The sequence below is a fragment of the Mycetomoellerius zeteki genome, unplaced genomic scaffold (genome assembly GCF_001594055.1).
Source record: "Mycetomoellerius zeteki isolate Tzet28-1 unplaced genomic scaffold, Tzet1.0 scaffold228, whole genome shotgun sequence".
NCBI classification, from domain to species: Eukaryota; Metazoa; Arthropoda; class Insecta; order Hymenoptera; family Formicidae; genus Mycetomoellerius; species Mycetomoellerius zeteki.
This window is the reverse complement of record NW_017257203.1, coordinates 2434263-2454253: the sequence shown is the minus strand read 5'-3', so window position 1 is coordinate 2454253 and position 19991 is coordinate 2434263. Positions and strand designations below refer to the sequence as shown.

At 35.1% G+C, this 19991-nt stretch overlaps 1 protein-coding gene across 7 annotated transcripts in view; it reads right to left on the bottom strand.

Annotated features, from left to right (window-relative positions):
• Syt7 (Synaptotagmin 7) overlaps positions 1–19991 on the bottom strand; it is a 175727-nt gene that overhangs the window by 21140 nt on the left and 134596 nt on the right. For 2 of the 7 annotated variants that reach the window (XM_018449032.1, XM_018449033.1), the window contains exon 1: positions 946–1092. The exons of the other annotated variants lie outside the window; for them this stretch is intronic. In XM_018449032.1, coding sequence (XP_018304534.1) covers positions 946–1010 — 65 coding nt within the window. In that variant the 5' untranslated portion in view covers positions 1011–1092. Of the gene's footprint in view, positions 1–945; positions 1093–19991 lie in introns of those variants that run through there. 7 annotated transcript variants of the gene reach the window in all.

Below are 19991 nucleotides of genomic sequence, written 5' to 3'. Positions count from 1 at the left end.
TTCACTGTGTTTATGTCCGAGAAATCGTTCCAAGGCAAGGTCACGTTATGAAAGGTAAACTGCCTGACTGTGTGCATTATGTATATTACTCTGACCACATCCGTTAAAGAAAAAAATGCAGCACTGCATTTAAAAAGTGGCAAATATACTACGTGTTAAATGTCGTATTCAAAATATTAGTACCATATATTCAACGAAAAATATTATACAAATAATATAAAAAAGTAATTTTACGCCACGTTTATGTCAACATATATACATGTTATCATAATTAATATATTTGTATAAATAATAATTAACCTTTCAATCTTTCAGAGGTTTCAAATGCCATCCTATAATCTGCTTATCGCAGAAAAATTCTATTATTATGTGTCATAAAAAGTTGTAAAATTCAATACATATAAGTCTGTTGTCTATAGTTGAATTAGTATACACTTTTAGAATTTAAGGTGAGATAAGTATATATGTGAGATAAGTATATTTGATATTTGGCGAAAGCGAGAAAGAGAATTCTAGTGCAATTTAGTACAGGAATAAAAAACAGACCTTTTTATATATATATAAATATATATATATATTTGAAAAAAGGAATAAATTATAATTTCAAATGTTAATATGTCACATGTTTATATGTCATATTGCACATAAAATTTTAGTCAATATAAAAAAAATTAAATTACAATGTTGCAATCATCTTAATTATTCCTAAAGTTCTTAATTCCTTTGAATGCGCATTAAAGACTTTTGTAGGATTTTCCTCTATCTATACCTATAGGTTCTTCTATTACCGCAGACAATAAACTGTAGAAATTTGTACTATTCTGTATCGCGCTGTCTATATAATGCTTATCTCTAAGTGTGCACTTATAGTCTCGTAGTTAAATGCTGCTTATACTCTTTGTTGCGAAAATACGTATACTGCATACATCGTAAACGATACTTTACCTGGTAGTGTAGTATTCGAAGAAGGCAACGAGTATCTCCAACGATCTTGACACTGCAGCCCACATAATTTTCACGTTCCAACAAATCTCAATCAGCTAATCTAATCTCACTAGAGGTTGCTAGTACTTTCATGGAAATTCCAGTCCGCGAACCTGGCGAGGTGAATTTAATGCATATTTCAAATGATTCTTGTCGTTATCGCTCTCGTCGTTAATCCTTGTTGCCGATACATCATCCATTTGCAAAATCGCAAAATTCGAAAAAAAAAAAACGTGAGGCGATCGACCAATACTGCTTTATTATTTACTGTACACACAGGTGTAAATTAAATAGAAATATATATATTTAATCTCTCCTCTGGATTCCAAATATCAAATTCCGGGGGGAATGTGGATTATGCGTCAAATATGATCTCTATCAAATTTTCGTTGTATAAAATTCGCAGCAAGCACGTTTGCCATATAATCCGATTAACACGAAATTTAGTATTAGTTCTTCTAATGTTGAGACACTGTTAATTTTTCAGTTTATAAGTGAGTTTAAATGAAGCATCTCTGGCGAAGTAAGTCTCAGAGCGACGGCTGTAAGGCAAAGATAAAAAAACCATTTTCTTCGGTTAACTTTGTGTTAACTGTATTTCAATTAATTTTCCTTTAAGAAAATTTTATTATTTTTATTTCTCCCTTTTTATATCTAAGTACAGAGGTACATAAAATATAAAATCAAGAAATTGTAAGTAATGATTTTTTTCCTTAAAATTCTAATTTCAATTATTCATTTATAGATTATAAAATACTACGTATATAGAACTGTGTTCTCGCTTACGCATATTTATATAAAAAAAAATAATCAGCCACGTGTGTGTTTGCAACAATATCCTCGAAAACTATTTACCTCTGTATATGAATAGTGAATGAATTTTTATTAATAAAAAATATATTAAATTTTTGTTAAATTTATAAAACATCGCTTGCCATAATTTGCAATCATAGATTTTTAATCGGAAAAGTTCAAACGATTATTAGATTAACCGAAAATATCATATCGATACGATTAATTATTAAATTTTAATCTGTACGACCACAATTGTGCGGTTCGCGTTAGAAATTAACAAAATTTACGATGTATTGTATCGTATGTATTGTTACATTATACTATATTTTGTAACAGAAACTACAAAATCAAATAGAAACCATACAATTAGTTCACATAATACATATCGTACAAGTTACGCGAATGCTTAACGCACGAATCGATAAACATTTTCATCGATTATGTAGCAGATAGCATTAACATTACATTCACAATTATTTACTGATAAAGAGTTACTTCATTAAATGTTGCAGTTATGACGCCAAATCATTAGATATGCGTCCTTCATTAAATTAAATAAACAGAATAATGTAAATTGACTATCTTTCGTGAATTATTACAACATATGGTTAGCCCCAACATCAAATGTAAATGGAAATTGTGGTGTAAATTGAAATTTAATTGAGATATACTGTTTAAGTGCAAACTTTTCTGATCAGTCACTCTGAGATTACTATTAATAAATCAATAATATTTAAAAAAAAAAGAAAATTAAGTTTAATTTAAAACATCTTTTAGTAATCACGATGCAGGATTTTGATGAAATCGGTTAGCGCGAACGAGAAATAAAAATGATTTACGAATGTCTGGATAAGATGAACATGCGGTGACACCAATTGCGATCAGAAAATATTGCACATCACGACAGCGATAAAAGAGCAACGTCATATTTATCGCCGACATCTGGCGATGTCATATAGATAGAAGCTTATACGCTACATGTGGCTGGAAATGTTTTTTAATATGATAATGATGGATTTTTAAACATTTGGTCACGACAAAGTACGCATCCACATACATGTTTTCCACAGACCTACAAATGAATTTCCTTTGCATAAAACATGAAGAGATCTAAAACGATCTGATACCTCACAGATAAAAAATTTCGAGGATATCGCCTGTATATATGTGTATGTGTGTGTGTATGTGTGTGTGTGTGGGGGGGGGGTGTGTGTTATACTTCTCGTACATCGTGATGCATAAATCATTCCTTTTGTGCTCAGAGAATAAGTGAAAGGAACGAAATTCTTATTCTATAAAACACTATGTTATTTCTGAAGAACGAAACGATTTATTTTCCTCTTTTATATATCCAGAGCGGCGTAATTAAAAGACTTCGTCTAATTAAAGGACAGTATTTACGGAGGTACTAAAAAGTAAGAAACTATTCGCACTTGTCGAAAAAGGATAATGCAAATTTGCGAAATACGTCTTACCGCGTCTAGTAATTGACGGTGACACGATTAAGTCGCGATTAAACTACCGAAATATCATATTTCGCCGACACGCCACCTCGTTTGAGTCAATATTCAATAACGATGCCGTGCTTTTAACGATTATGTACGCGCGTCATGTGTGTGTGAAACTGTTTTAATGAGTTTCAACAAGCAATTTAGCGAGGTGTACACGGTGGTGAGCACGCTAACGAAGGTAGGTAACTTTCTTCGCTCGATATAATGATCAAGTAAGGTGAACTTTTTCCGCCGTCCGTTGCAGCTTTCGTGGTCCATCGAGCGACCGCAACAATGAAAAATGGCTGAAAAGCACGAAGGTACACGAATTTTATCCGATAGAAAGAAAGGAACTCCTTGTGAAGTTGAAACATTAAACACAGCAACGTAATCACATAAAAATTTGTAGGATTTACCAGAGATAAATCGTCTCTGCCAACGTCGCAAATATTTGTTCTCGATTTTACGTGAAATCTGGATAAATAAAGGTCGAAAAGTGTAAATGCGAAACAAGTACAAAAGAGCATACACTATGTCAGTCTAAAATTCTTATTCGTTTGTCTAACTTCAAAAATTAAATATACACACACGTTTTATTAATTTGACATCTGTTTTACTTCTTTACTCTGATCTTTTTAGTCTTTCTGAATTTCTTCATAATTTTTCTCTGCTATTTTTTTATTTCTTTGCAATGTTTGTTTCCGCAGATGAAAATCTGACGCACAAGATAAGCAATCGACAGAAAGTTTGATGAGACAAATTATAAATTCAGACATCGCGCAAGGTCCTCTCTCTTTCTCTCTCCCCTTCCTTCTCCTTCCCACCCACCTACCCCCTACCCCTCTCCTTCTCCCTCTCTCTTTCTCTCCCTTTCTCTCTCGCTCCCCCCCCCCCTCTCTCTCTCTCCCTATCGTATTAAACTTATTTCTTTTACTTTTCGGAATGTACGAACACAATGTAAATTCCTTTAGTTATGCAGAGCCGTCTTCCTCCGATCGTTTCCGGCTGCTCGAAATTAAGGGTAAGAATTCTACGGAGTTCATGTCCAATGCGCTTTTAGAACTAAGATTTTAATATAGATAGCGAGTCGGTCGAATTGAAATGGAACTCCGACAGAAACTATGCAGCACATTATTATTTAGATTTTCGGAGAATTCAACCGAATATCAATATTAAGGGGACCATTGAGATGCGTTACAAATTGACATTCAAATTGTGTAAGCGCTTTGGAGACTATAAAGTTATATATCAGTTGTAAAGTTGCAAATGTTATCTATTGTACAGGATGGACACGAATTTCATGTTTCCCTTGGGGGCGTTAAAATAATTATTCGTTTTTATCGTGCACCCGTAGACAGAAATACCTCGTTATCGAGATATCAAACGCTAAAAGTGAATAACGTCCGTTCCGTGCTTAGAAACATTTTAAAAACGCATAATGGAACAGAAATGCTAATACAGCACCGAAGAAAAATGTTACGTTATTAAACGGTGTAATTATCATAACAACTCACGACAGAGAACGCAAGAGATATAATAAATAGTTTGCTAAATATAATTTCTACGATATGAAAAATTACACGACATATAATGAAATGCGACAAATTTTCACCTTGAAACAGAAATTCTTTTGTCTCTTATTCATAACTCTTATAATTCTTATAAATATTACGCTCTTACTTATAGTTATTTCATCTCTGTTTCTATGTTACGTAATAATTATGACTTCTCTTTAAATAATGCTAAAGCTTGCAGATTACGAGCATCAGACTTTGTTGTTTGGAACCGACTTAATTATTCAATCAGCCGAAGTAGATAAAGTTTATAAGACGATATTCAGCCATGAAGTTATCCTATCTCTTGGATTTTAGGTGTGCAATGATCTTATATTTCATCTTAATCTATTAATGAAATTAGGTATACTCAGGATAGTTTCATTGAGTTAAATACGTCAAAGTTAGATAAGATAGCTTGGGAATAGAAAATGTAAGTTAGCGTTACTAGCAGCCGATAGAAAACTACCACACTATATGATTTGTTTGTGATGTAAAATCAGTTGGATGTGTCTATTAGCTTTTCCCATGTAAAGTACCGATAATATATCTCAGGAGAATTGTTTGGAATATATATTTAATTAACAAGCTCACCACTGGTCTAGACAGCGAGGCATTAAAGCGAATCGCCTAAGAATCTCGTATATTCACGCGATGCTCCACATGTTAGATATATTGCTAGTACATTCGGACTGAACGGCAAGTATCGAATACTTTAATGGAAACTACCTAGAGGCGTAGCATACCACAGTGCAAAGCGAGTAAATTTGGAGATTGCCCAAAGTTTTGCGTAACTACCTGGCCGTAGTTAGTTTCTAACAAAAAGTGATGAAACTAAGTCGCGAGTTGTAAGAAAGTTTCTTCAAAAAAAAACCGTCAAGTCTCTTGATTCTCGGAAATCACGATATGATTGACAAGTCAATACTAAATTCATTAGAAAAACCTTCTGATTCTTCTGAGTCCGTTGTGAATGATACTTGCATGATACGACAATGAAGTGTAAAAGCGACACGAAAGTAAATCACATCTTCACGTGAGTGAGACTCCGAAGCGCTTAACACGGCGCAACATACAATACAATCGATTTTTTCATACTTCGAGACTGAATATACTTCGGTCCTCTCATGCATGAGATACATCGACGTACTACCCAATAAGTATTGAAAACGAGAACTCACACACGACTAGACCAGTACATAAGCGAGAAGAGCTTATCATACGAGGTGCCATCGATTGGAAAAAAAAATCTGCGGAATTTAGGGGCCGGGCAAACGAGCGACCGGATCCGAGATGGTACGTGCTACACGTCGGGCTGTTCACTTCGGGTTGAAGCAACGAAAGAGCAAGAGAGAGAGAGAGAGAGAGAGAGAGAGAGAGAGAGAGATGAAAAGAGAGGGAGGCGGAAGAGGGAGCGAGAGAAACGTGACCGCGGTGGCGACGGGGCGAGGGATGGTGGCTGGTCGGAAGATAGGTTGGATCGATCCTAGCCACCACCACTACGAGAGAGCGGAGCCCGTCGTCCGGGTCTGGTACCGGTGAACCATACATATTGCCGAAGCCAATCGCTTCCTCTACGCAGGTAAACGTAAGGAAAAATCATGTGCCCTGTGGTTCACCGCAAATTCGACGAACATATACCTGCATAAACGCAGAGACGGACTCATTGTCCGATTATCGAGAGATAATATCTCGCATGCTCTGAGTATGTGTAGCGACAGGTGGGAGTACCGGCAGGCGGTTGACCATAATCCCACGTAAAGCCGTAATCACACTGCAGATTGCCAGTTACAATTGCCAGTCGCAGGTTTTATTGTAGCGTTCACGTTGCAGCTAGTCCGTATTAGCTACATCGTGATTGATTATAATGAAACCATTGACCAGCAATCGTGACTGGCAGTATAGTGTGATTAAGGCTTAAGTGAGCCTGCGTGTACATTTGTCCGTATTCGAAACTCGCTTTATCGGTAAAGCTTACCGGGCTCTCTGGATTAGAGCTTATAGGTGGCTTGTGTTGCCATCTTTGTGTCATTCATTCGCTTCGTTTTCCCGTAGGTGATTTGCGCGAGCAAAGCCATCGGGTATGGTGCCATTATTAGTGCCGCGATTGTGTTTCCGCATGCTGATGACGCGCGCGCAACTTTACAACGGCTTGATAGGTTTCGGCCGGATAGTCACTAGCGGTTTCGCGCGGTTTGGTCGCTAGTCCAGGAAACGCACCGCAAAGATAATCCCTCCAAGCACCGCGTCCGAAAGTTCATCGGTTAACACGGTTCGCGCCGCGAAAACGATTATTGACAAGCCTTCGATGTAATACCGTCCGATATCTATCGATTCTCACCAACCTCCCTCTGGAAATCCCGTAACAATTCAAAAACGCATCGTAGTAAACATTTGCATACATGGGGGTGAGGACTAGTGAGAACTCAATGGTTTCTGCACGCTTGGTTTGCTATTGATCAGACCGGAAATATTCGAATTTTTTTGCTCGTACGAGCTTTATTCATCAGTACGTGCACAATTTCTCTTTGAAAAAAAAATCATATTTCTCATCTCACCATCTTGAAAAGGGTCGCAACAAATCTTCCGAAACGCATCTTCCCTGCTAACGATCAGATATTCTTATGCTTTCACGAGAAGGGACACGGTATTACTCCCGTGCTTTCATCCGAGAACAAATATTTTCGCTCCTCTGATCGATTACAGATTTGTACAGTGTAACCACTTGAACCATATCTTACCACAAGTCAAGATCTCCTAATAGTACAGATCTCCAAGAGACGTTCCAAAGAACATTCAGAGGATATTCTTATGTCCTAAGAACATTCACCAGAATGTCCTTCGAATAAAGTGTACTATTAGGGAGAACCACTCATCGGGGTTGGCTGAAGTTTCGACTCCACTGAGAATCTGGCAGGACGGACGGGATAATTAAAAATGGAGCAAACGTGTCCTGAAAAACACGTGTGAATAGTATTCGAAAGCGAAACGTACATCGTTGTAAATAAGAAAAAAAGTGAAGAAGTGTCGCGGAGATACATAAGAAGAATGAAGTGTCATAAATAATTTTGTGCACGTTCGTATCTTTTTGTTATGGATGCTTCGTGATCACGCGTTCACAGCCAAACACTTTGAAATATTAAACGGCTTCTTTGTGAGAGCAAAAGGTTCCTCATGCAAGATGAAGAATATATATTCGCTCTGTGCTTTTACTTCAAAGCGAATGGCTTCTTCTAACGGCTTCTATCTTCTCCTAATACTAGAACAAAGGTGCCAATTTGGTAATTTCCTATTCTTGTTTTCGTTTAGTAAAGAATTATTTTGTTATTATTTGTATCATTATAATTATTTGTATTCACGTATTTCTAATATTCTGTACTGTATCTAATAAAAAAAAGTTGAAATGATCCAAAATAGGATTATCTACAGTTCTAGTATTAAGAGTATTCACTTCATTTTTGTTGGCAGGATATCAGTAATACCAAATATAACAAGCGGACTCCCCATTTTCGACGGATTTCGCTCAAATTGTCCAACAAAACGAGTGAAAGATAGGGGAAAGGAAGAAAGATACGACGTCGTAACGGCGAAAATACCTCAGAACGGCCAAGTCCAAGATTTTTCGGGAAAGCCGAAAGTCACCAAGTTCGCGCGCGATGGTTATTATGACTTTAGGATTTGTGCTCCTTCGGCAATTAAGACGTCGTCGTTGCGGTCGTTACGACCACCACGACGCGACGCCCTGGAAATTTAATGAGGGCGCTACTTCCTGTCTCTCTTTCCATCCCTAACCGCGAGAATAGTAAAAAGTCGCTCGCCCTGCGTGCCAGGCGGCTGGAAGACAGGCGAGCAACAGGTTTCCTCTCCTGTGCACACACGTAAAGCGTCCCAGCGTCGATTCCCCTATTCAATTACTCGTCCGCTCTAGTTTCGTCATTAATCTGCGGATTCTTTATGATGGAAGGATAACGAGCCTTTTGAAAATCAATAAGTACTAGAGGTGGAGAAAAAAAGAGAAAGAGGTATGCGTTACGTTAAGAAAGGGGCTTAGGTATATCGCGTACTTTCTTCGTTCCAGAATCATTGAACGCGCTATATTTAGATATTATATAGGGTCATGGAGAGAAAATCTACTTAATAGCAGTAAGGCGATATCATCTATCAAATATCAGAACGTTGTTTCATTAGTGAAAAATAGACGCTCTCTCGATAATGTTCGAATTTTCATCATTATGTACTTGCGCGATTACGCCTGATACAAAAATTTCATTAATAAAAGATAAAGGATTTTATTTAGATAAATATAAGATTTTAGATAAAAAGGAAATAGTCATTTTATTATATGTTTGTATGTTTATCATATTTTATCATCTGCCTATCTCCATCTTAATTTTTCACAAAACCTAATTCTAATACTTAAGTTGCCATTGTTGCTTTGATTTCATTTTATTAAGACAAGGTTAAAATCGGAGAGTGCCACTTTAATATCATCCTTTTATGAAAAAAAGACATCTTAAGGTACTTCATATACACGTTATATGCTTGCTTAAAAACTAACTTTTAAGGCGTATCTCGTGACTCTTTTTCGTACTTTTTTAAGATCTCCAGGGAAGATACATCGCATACAACGAAATTTTCAAGTTTACACTTGGTCTGAATAACGAGGGTCGTTTTGCAGTATTGTTTACAGCGCCTCTGATGGTTTACACAAAGGGAATATTTCACTTCTATTCCACCTTCTATTTTCCCTCGTGAAAATTTGAAGCTAAAGTGATAACAACATCAATTCAATTTTCTCACAAAACTTATAGATAGGCAAATTTATTCTTTTTAAGACAAAATGTAAAAGCTATACTATAATATCTACAAAAAAAGAAATGAAAATATGTAATTTTATTTCTTCTACAGGATTTTCTCGGAAATTCCATTAAGATCGTTCAAAATTTTTAGGGCTTTAATTACTGTAAAATGTACTGAAAAGAGAACAAATATATGAATAGTCAGGAATTATATAAAATTACACAGAACAGTGTAATTTTCATTATTCATAGAATTGTTATTTAATTAAAATTTTCGCATATTCATAATTAATATTTATTTTTATAAAAAAAAATGGTAAATTTTGACAAATTTTTTAACATAAAAGCACATACGTAAAAAAGAAACCGAGGCGTGATAAAAACAATTTAAATATTCGAATTAGATTTTCCATTAAATCATATTAAAGTAAACAGATGCTAAAGTATATAATACACATACGCGTAAAAAAATTTACGTATACGATCACACACGTATATTTGAAGACACGTCAAACATTTTACACAGTGTATTGTATATTGCAAATTTGCAATAATTTCCTCTCTTTTTATGAGCAAGTTTCCCAACAAATTTACTTGCATATTATGCGACGGTATGACACGTTGCGATATTGCATAATCGATTCTAGCGACCGGTAGAAAATAGACGCCAACCACACAACGAGGAAGTTAATATAAGTTTTTTTCTTCCTCCCCGCATGACGTCCTTATTAAAAAGCTACGTCCCACTTGTCAAGCATCAACCTAGTTCTCCAAGCAGCTGTGCCCGATCATGATCGCGCCGATATAAAATTCAGAGCCTCGCGACGTGACTTCGCTTCTTATATAGCTGAACGTGTTTTGTGCCACTTTATACTTTTCTACGTACGCAACGCCACAGAATATAGATCAAATGGACAATAAAGTCGTGGAGCATAGATTATACAGTAGATAAAGAGTTTGACACTAAAAATGAGTAACTGTAATTTCAGTATTGTAAAATAAATATATTTGTGTAACCAAATGCTTTTTTTTCTTTGATAACTTTTTTGTCCGTATTCATAGTCAGGCCTTATATTTAAGGCTTCCTTAAATTTATCTTCAGATACTCTATGAATTATTTCATTGGCTACTGCATCTAAAAATAAATTTAAGGAAGCCTTAAGTACAAGGTCTAATTATGAATACGGGCATTTATCTTCTACGAAAAGAACTTTTTAAAATATCTAAAAATTTAATTAAACACAGATTTGAAAATAATATTGTTAAACCAAAATAATTATAAAGAAAAATCAAACAAGTGTAAAACATTTTAGCACTCTAGTAATCAGCTTGAGATACATATTCATTTTGATAGTCTAATAAAATTTTCAAACCTGTATTCAACTAAATTTTTCAACAAAATTGTTCTTTCTGTACATTAATTTAAATAATTGTCTTTTTTATACATTTTTTATCATGATTATAATTTATACATTTATGATTTTATTTATATGAGATAAAATTTTTAAACCCGTGAAAATTGAATAAGAGTACTTATAAATAAAATATAAATGGAATGTTTGGAGAAGTAACTTACATCTATTACCAGATTCTGTTATAAATGAAAACGGGAAGTACCTTTATATTACATTTTCTATGTAGAGTAAATTGTCCTTAAAATATTTACTATAATCTCTGTGCCGAGAGAAATAGATAATTTCATGTATATACGCAGCTTCGCATGCACTCAATATCCTGTAAGAACTTCACTAACGAAATTGCGTTTATGCATCCTTGTACATGAAACTTCTCTTCCGAGATTCCCGTACAATTTTTTACGCTTCCTAATTTCTTGCGCCACGAAATAACTCATTATCAATCATTTGAAAGAGAGAGAGGCGCTACACTACAAGTATTTTCTTCTTCGGAACAAAGCGCGGTTGTAGCGTTCTTCGAATTGAAAACTCGAAATAAAAAAAAACACAAAAATACAAATTGCACCGCGCCGAATTCATCGAAGCCGACGAGAGTAATAAATATTCGCGAACATTAATGAAAATACATTTTTCAATTAAACCATTGTCTATGGAGGTTTTACGCGAGTACATATCGAATTTCGCTGTCACATCATCGGTCTGAATTTCTGGTTTATATGAAACAGATCGTTACTTGTATACATTACAAAGTGAACGTAAAATTGGAATTTCATTAAAGAATTATTAATGGTGTCTAGTTAATTTTTAAACCTCCTATCACTATTAGCTACAGTTAAACTAAATTACGATAAAAGTTTTTCAATGATTGTAAACACGCTCTTAATAAAAATCAACAAATTTTATCTTAGCAATAATTTAATTTTTCTTATCTTCGTTTTCTCTTTCTATCTTATATATCGTCTCATCATCTCAATTATGGATTGAGGTAAAAGTTATATCGTATAATACCATTTCATGAAATTTCTGCTGAGATATAGGTAAAACTGTTTAAAAAATTTTTATAGTTAAAACGTGCAGAGCAATATCTTTAAAGCATTCTTTACTTATCAAAGTGCGGAGGTTTTATGTTCAATAACGAACCGACACAATACCTATCATGTTGTGAAATGTCGTAGAGTATTGCGGAGGTATTTGTATTGATAGAAGTACCGAGTGTAACTTTTAGAACAAAAGAAACTTCCAGCTGTATCGGTTATCACGGCTATCGCATTCTCGAGCTTTCACAAACAAAATCGCTTCTTCGTCTGGATCGAATAGCTGTGGGTGAACTTGGTGGATAATTCGCTAAAGTCGATTCCTCTTGTCATAATGATACATTTCCTCAATGTTTGCGTATTCTCCTTACCAATGTTTGTTCTATAAATTTATCGAAATATCGGACATCAACACGTCAAGACGGAGATGAAATGATATTGTGAGTATGACATCGTAATATATCTAAAGGTGCGTTTCGAGTTACGCATGAAGCGCACGATGTATCGTTTTATTCTTCTTTAGTAATTGGTAAACAACAAAGATAAATGATGCATCATGCGCTTCATGCGTAACTCGGAACGCACCCTAAGTACGCTTATGTCTTGTCAACTTTACGCTCTAAATTTCTTGGAGCGAAATCTCACTCCAAGAGAATGAAAATACAGCCACTTTTTAAAAAGAGTGAAAATATTTCACTTCTTGAAAATTGTCACTCCTTTTCAAAAATGGCTGCATTTCCACTCTCTTGGAGTAGTCTTCAATCCATTGAACGTAATATCCTAAACTTAGTCAATTTTTTAACACCCACTAAAATTTTGTTAGCCTTAGAAGATGATGGCTTAGTATGACGGAACAGTAAGGAAAATTCGTCGATATTTATAATATATTATATTAACCGAAACTTGAAACTAAAATCGAGAATCGAGAAAACATGTTATCATGCTTACTACGTTTCATTTTCATAAATTCAAACGTTTTATTAAATCAATATTGCTTGTAAAGAATTGCTGATAAACGGCATTTGTAAATATATTTTAACAGCTCAAAGCTGGAAAAGAGATAATTTAATCTGTCTTTTGCAGATGTTAATTATTTAATAGCTATCATTAGATATGCTCACAGAATTATGAAATATTAAATATCAAAGAGCTCTCATGTATTTATAAAGCGTCAATAACGTGATAAAATCATATTTTTCTCTTAATTTCACATAAAGCTCAAAAATTTGATTTATTTCGTCGAAATATAATGAGAATGAGAAGCCGCTGCTAATAATGGTCTCTTATTAAATTTTTCCTAAAAATTCAACTTCAAAATTATGATAGAACGTATCATTAAAATATTATCTGATAATGAGACACTCCATATGCATGGTCTTCAAAATATGAGAAAGAATAAATAGAAACGTGTCCGATTCTCTGTGTGCTATTTGTACTACTGTAGGGTTAATGCATACGTGACCGTTTGATTATTATTCTTCGTCGACTTCAATTTATTCGTAATTGTATAGTATGCGAATAAATGCTATGTAGTTACGCTTTTAGTTTTTCGCTAAAAAATTAACGAAGTTAATTTAGAAAAAAGTTCAATACATACCTCACAAATTTTAATTTTATTAAAAGGAAAATATACGTTTTTATATTAAATGCATTTACAGATTGCGTTTTACAAAAATATTTTTTATATTATATATGCAGTTTCATGATGTCATCGTATTAAATTTGATATTTTTTCACAAGAGAGATAAAATTACAAAGGTATTTTTCTCGCTCTTTCTCTTTCTCTCGACTCAGTGGAGAAGAAACATTTCTTTAAAAACATATTTATAATCATATATTATAAAGTTATATTTTCGCAAAAAGTGTTGGAAGAGTTAATCCGGCTTTTATGATAGGCATTTTTATTTAATGCGGAGGGAACTTGCGCAAAAAGCAGAAACTTAAACTCATGGAAACACGCCTACGAAAATGTGGATCTGCGAGAACAGAGAAACGGAACATCGGTTCCACTTAAATCCCACTTGATCCCGACACTAATCCTATAGCACCAGTAAATGCCTCGATAACTAACATCCACTCGCATGAACGAACAAAATAAGAGACTTCTCTCAGATCAATTTCTTTTATCTAAATGACAAAGTTTTACGTCAGAATTAGTTTATAGTGTTTAACTGCGCGGCTTTACAAATAAATCTGATTTAATGGCAAGCGAAGAAGGATTGGCATTTGTGTAGTACGGAAAGACGTTTATTCTACAAACGAACATGTTCGTGATTATCCGACCACGTGGATGCTCTCGATTCAAGTGGGTCACCGTTTTTAGCATTGTTTCAACAACCGGTAACATTGGACAGCGGCGCGTCTCGATATCGATCATCCGGAGTTTCGAAGGTAAAAGGAAATTAGCACGCTATATGGGCGCGCGCGAATTAGATAATGCATCCCTCCGTCGATTCGCAGTCGTTATGCGATAACTCTCTTCCCGCGTGATTAGATTACTTAAAACTGTCGTGATTGAATCCCCATTTCGTCGACACGGACGATAAATCCGATACGTTCGGTAGTAACTTATAATCCGATCCCGTTATGCAATAGGAAATCGATCATCGTAAATATGCGGGTAATATTCGCGAGATAGACAGAGATAGACAGATAGAGAAAGAGAAAGCGAGACACACACACACACACACACACACACACACACACACACACAGAGAGAGAGAGAGAGAGAGAGAGAGAGAGAGAGAGAGAGAGAAATTAAAGGATAGAAATAAGAGGAGAGAGAAGAAAGAATAACCTTTTTCCATTAATATTTCACGATAATATTATTTTATTATCATCATAAAAGTTGTGCAAAGTGTTTAAAAATGAATAAATAATTTATACTTTGTTCATAAGAGTCTTTCTTCATTTATACATGTCTTGGATTAATGGTAAATAAGACGAATTGATTTTAATCTTCCCATAATACCTCTTGAAATGTTTTTTTACTTTGACGCTTTGACATTATTCCATAACGCTGTTCACACTATTTGCGTCTAAATAGATAAATTTGCATCGCATCTTCCGACATTTGGGCATACATTCAGTAATCACTACGCAATGCATTTAATTAAGGAAATCTGTGAAACGAGATAGTCTCTAATTATTACAAGTGATATAACGCCATTCAATGTTCCACTAAAACCCGATATTACATTACACGAGACACATACACAGTGAATTACGTGTACCCAATACACACACACACACACACACACGCGCGCGCGCGCGCGCGCGCGCGAGAGTTCATCGCTTAATTCCATCCTAAAGATAACTTTAGTGTGGAATATAATCAGGCACACGATACGCAATACACACATACTGAATATTATCATGCGGAATTATGGAGAGACGAGCAAAACGAAATTAGAGGAACGATCGGTTAGCAAGCAATAACACTCTCTTCAAGCGACAAGTTCACGATCATTTTCCTATCAGTTTGAGTACACTCGGGCGTCATTTACTTACGCGCAAACACTTCAGGTGAGGCCAAACTGATCGCGAGGAGAATTATGGTAGATGTCTTAATATACTGGTGTTTAATGAAAGCTAGGATTCGTTTGGATTTTAATTATGACAAATCTCGATTTTAACACAATTTAATGAGAACTCAGATATCTGGATGACAAATTTCATTTCTATTATACTTTATTACGAAAACGCAGGACGAGATATACGTATATAATGTCCCGAATTTCTTTCTGACGTGAACTACTTTTTACTTACGAATTTTGTCACAGGCTCTCAATCGATTTTTTCTTTAACAAAAACGTCGAGGGACAGCGTCGTCATTCATCGCAATTTCCAATTTTCAAAGATAAAATATCTTTGTAACTTTATGTGGAACGTAATCTTAGAAAATCGGATTTTCCACAATCTTTTGTCGTCTTACTTCAAACGCCTTTTTTCTTCCTCCTCTTCTTAAGATATCGATGCAAGCTTGAGCGCGCAAAATAATGAAAAGAAAACAGGATGTCTCATCGTTTCTCCCACCAAGCGTCTTCTCGCCCCAGACTACGTTATTATAATTTAATTTATGCTAGCCATCGTTATTAAGCCAGATTTACGGCGGAATTCTCACGGGGACACATAGCGTCGCGAAATCATGGTCGATGAACCTCCTACGGATGCACGTCAGTTATAAGATTTATTGCGAGTCACACCACACTGAGCATTGAGATTGCGAATTAAAGTGACGCTTAAATGAATTTTAAGATATACGGCATATTAATACGCTTCCAAGTTTACGTCGGACATCAGGCTCGTCTATATTAATAGCTTCGATTTATTACTTTGCTTCCTTCAGTGCTGATTGGCGAGAAAAAAGTAAACGACTAGTCGTGCATTTAACGGTACAATTTATCGAAATTTCTTGCACAATATGGATGTTTATGAATTCAATTACGTCCATTCCTGAAATATAGAAATTGATGTGCACAATAAACATAATGTTGCGCCCGAAATTGCATTTGCGTGGAAAATTTCAGTGGTAAATCTATAACGGGCTCAATTATCAATGGATGCATTCAGGAAATTAAACTGTTGCACTACGGCTTAGCACTAGGTCGTGGTACTGATGTATAGAAAATCACATAAATAACGATAGGTCATACACATACCACTGTAGGACCTGTCAAAATATTTGGAATCACAGAGTTCGATAATCGTAGAATAGCTTCGCTCACGCGTTTTAATATTGTGATAGCCACAAAAAGCACGATGTAACTGATGACTGACAGTTAATTTGAATATTCAAATAAAGCGAATCGAATATTCAAATAGAGATCAAGAGAAAGAGCTAAAGGGATAGACATAGAGAAAGAGAAAGGGCGAGAAAGGAAGGGAGAGAGAGAAAGAGAGAGGAGTAAAATGTGAAAGAAAATGAAAAATTACTAGATGAGATGACTAGCGAACATAACACGAATCCTGTAGAAAGATTTAAGACACATCATATATCGTCGTATGTTTGCCACATCTGTTCTGATAGTAATCATACGTTTAAAAATTCTACTAAATTTCCATTCAGTAAAACTTCATATGCATTTTATTATCACTTTCCACGAAAAATTTTAGAAGTCCATGAAAAAATAATGTTTAATGTTCCAAAAAAGATTGTAAAAACTTTTGAAATCTTTTTTCAAGATCAATCAATTGATATTCTAATGAAAAAGCATGAAAAAAGCTTTTCTCCCCCAATCTTGTTTTTGTAAATTGAAATGCGATAATGGGAAAGGAAATAAAAAGCTGAAAATGCGCAGATAAAAACTAAAAGCCTTGCTGGGATTAAAATGGCTTATACAATTATTGCACTCGTTCGTATCTCATATATTTATATACGATACACATATGGTGAATATCAATATATTCTTCATTCCCTTTCCTATGTTTTTTCAATCGGATATAATTAAATTATTTTACTGGAAAACAACTTTATACAAATGATTTTATACAAAATTTAAAAATATAAAAGAATGGTGCGATTGTTTTTAATTCTAGAGAAAAAAATTTTAATTTTATATTTATATGTAAATTGTAATATAATATATATTGAATATTTTAATAACAGACAATAGAAAATAAATATCAATATGTATGTATTATTCATTGTTTATTCTAAATCTACGAAAAAATCATTTAATTACAAATAATAAATGATAAATAAATTATTTATAACTCTTCAAATAAATTATACTAACAATGAAATATAAGATATAATGACTAGACTAATTAAATGTCTATTTTTTTATTTTACTCCTTTTAGTTACATAAAAATTTATTCAATTCCGCTAAAAGAATAAAATAATAAATAGTTCGCTCTTGACAAGAATATTTTCATTCTTTTTATCAAAGAATGTTTCGAAAATTTTATATTGCTTAAAAAGATTTCATTTAACCATCTATCCAATGTAATATGTATCGATTAACGATATTCGAGTCATATCGTATTAGTATGCATAAGGAACGAACTGAACGTGAATTGAACGCCAGCTATACGTGGTTATAATAATAAATGCAATCTTCGACACTTTGCTATATTCATTTTTCGTGAATACTGAATATATGATATCTCCTCTCTTATTTTTCCTTTTCTTCTTCTTCTTTGTCTCGTTATAGATTGTAATTTTTGTGATTTAATTGTAATTTAATTGTAATTTAATTTTCAGTAATTCGTAGACTAAATGTTAAGTTTGCCCAAAATCATTTCTCTATTATTACATTTTGCAAATATTCATTACGTCGCGCAATTCGTAATATTAATGCGTAATTCGCATATGGGAATTTAGTAGTATTGGAGAACGAGGCACGTGACAACGAATTCGGAGATGTCGAAAATTCGCTGAACGCAAATTTATAATTTATTTCAGGACTAATATATGTTCAGTGATTGTAGATAATCCACGTACTAATTAAAGGCACCAGAAATAGTGCAAAGTGCTATTAATGATAATCCGAATCAAGTTACGGCTGAATAAATTTTATACGGTATCACTTTTACCACATTAAAACCGTAACTTGCTTTCTACGAATAAATCGAAAATAAATCGGGGTTATGCAATCCTCCCTTCCTCCTCTTTCTGCCTCTTTGATACTTCATAATATTTATAAGTACCGCTCTTATATCATTTCATTAATAACGATGTATGGCCGTACTATTTACAAATTTATTTGTATGATATTTACATGATGTGTACGTATACATATATGTTTGCACGTGTATTCGGATGGATATATCAGAAAGCTATTAAATATAGTAAGCGAGCTTGCACAGGAAATAATCTCCCGGTTTTAATCGATAATCTATCAACCGCTCACAGTTTTTTCCCTTTTTCGATGTCATAATTATTATTAAAATAACCGCAGAGAGTGACGTAATTCAGCACACACACACACACACACACACACACGCACACACACACACACACACACACACACGCACACACACACACACACACACACACACGCACACACACACACACACACACACACACGCACACACACACACACACACACACACACGCACACACACACACACACACACACACACGCACACACACACACACACACACACACACGCACACACACACACACACACACACACACGCACACACACACACACACACACACACACGCACACACACACACACACACACACACACGCACACACACACACACACACACACACACGCACACACACACACACACACACACACACGCACACACACACACACACACACACACACGCACACACACACACACACACACACACACGCACACACACACACACACACACACACACGCACACACACACACACACACACACACACGCACACACACACACACACACACACACACGCACACACACACACACACACACACACACATATACACCTGAGAACCGTAATCCGCGGGACCAGAAGAGATCAATGATGGTAACCTTTACTTTGCATGTCGACGCGACGCATTTCCGCTCGGCTCTTCTCACTCGCCTATCTTTAATGATGCTTGAACGAAAACTTGTATACTTACGCGCATATAATCGCGTATTCACGAGCTTGGAAAAACGCGTGAAAACGCGCGTCCTGGAAAACGGCGGCGCCAGATCTCGAGGTGGACAGTAAATGAAGAGAGCTACGATTGCGAGGGTAAACCCGCGGAATTAATAGCTTGAAATGTGCGCGGGGATCAAGAAAACGAGGAGATTAAACGTGCGGGAGAGTGGAGATACCGCATTAAGTCGGATCATATATAAAGTACAGTGCTTCGATGACATTATAGCTTGAACGCTCTCATAAAAGGAGACGATACGTAATCTCATCGCGTAATCAGGCTTGAGCGGAGCGCACGAGAAGATTATATAAAATGCAACAGCGAGTCTCCGAAC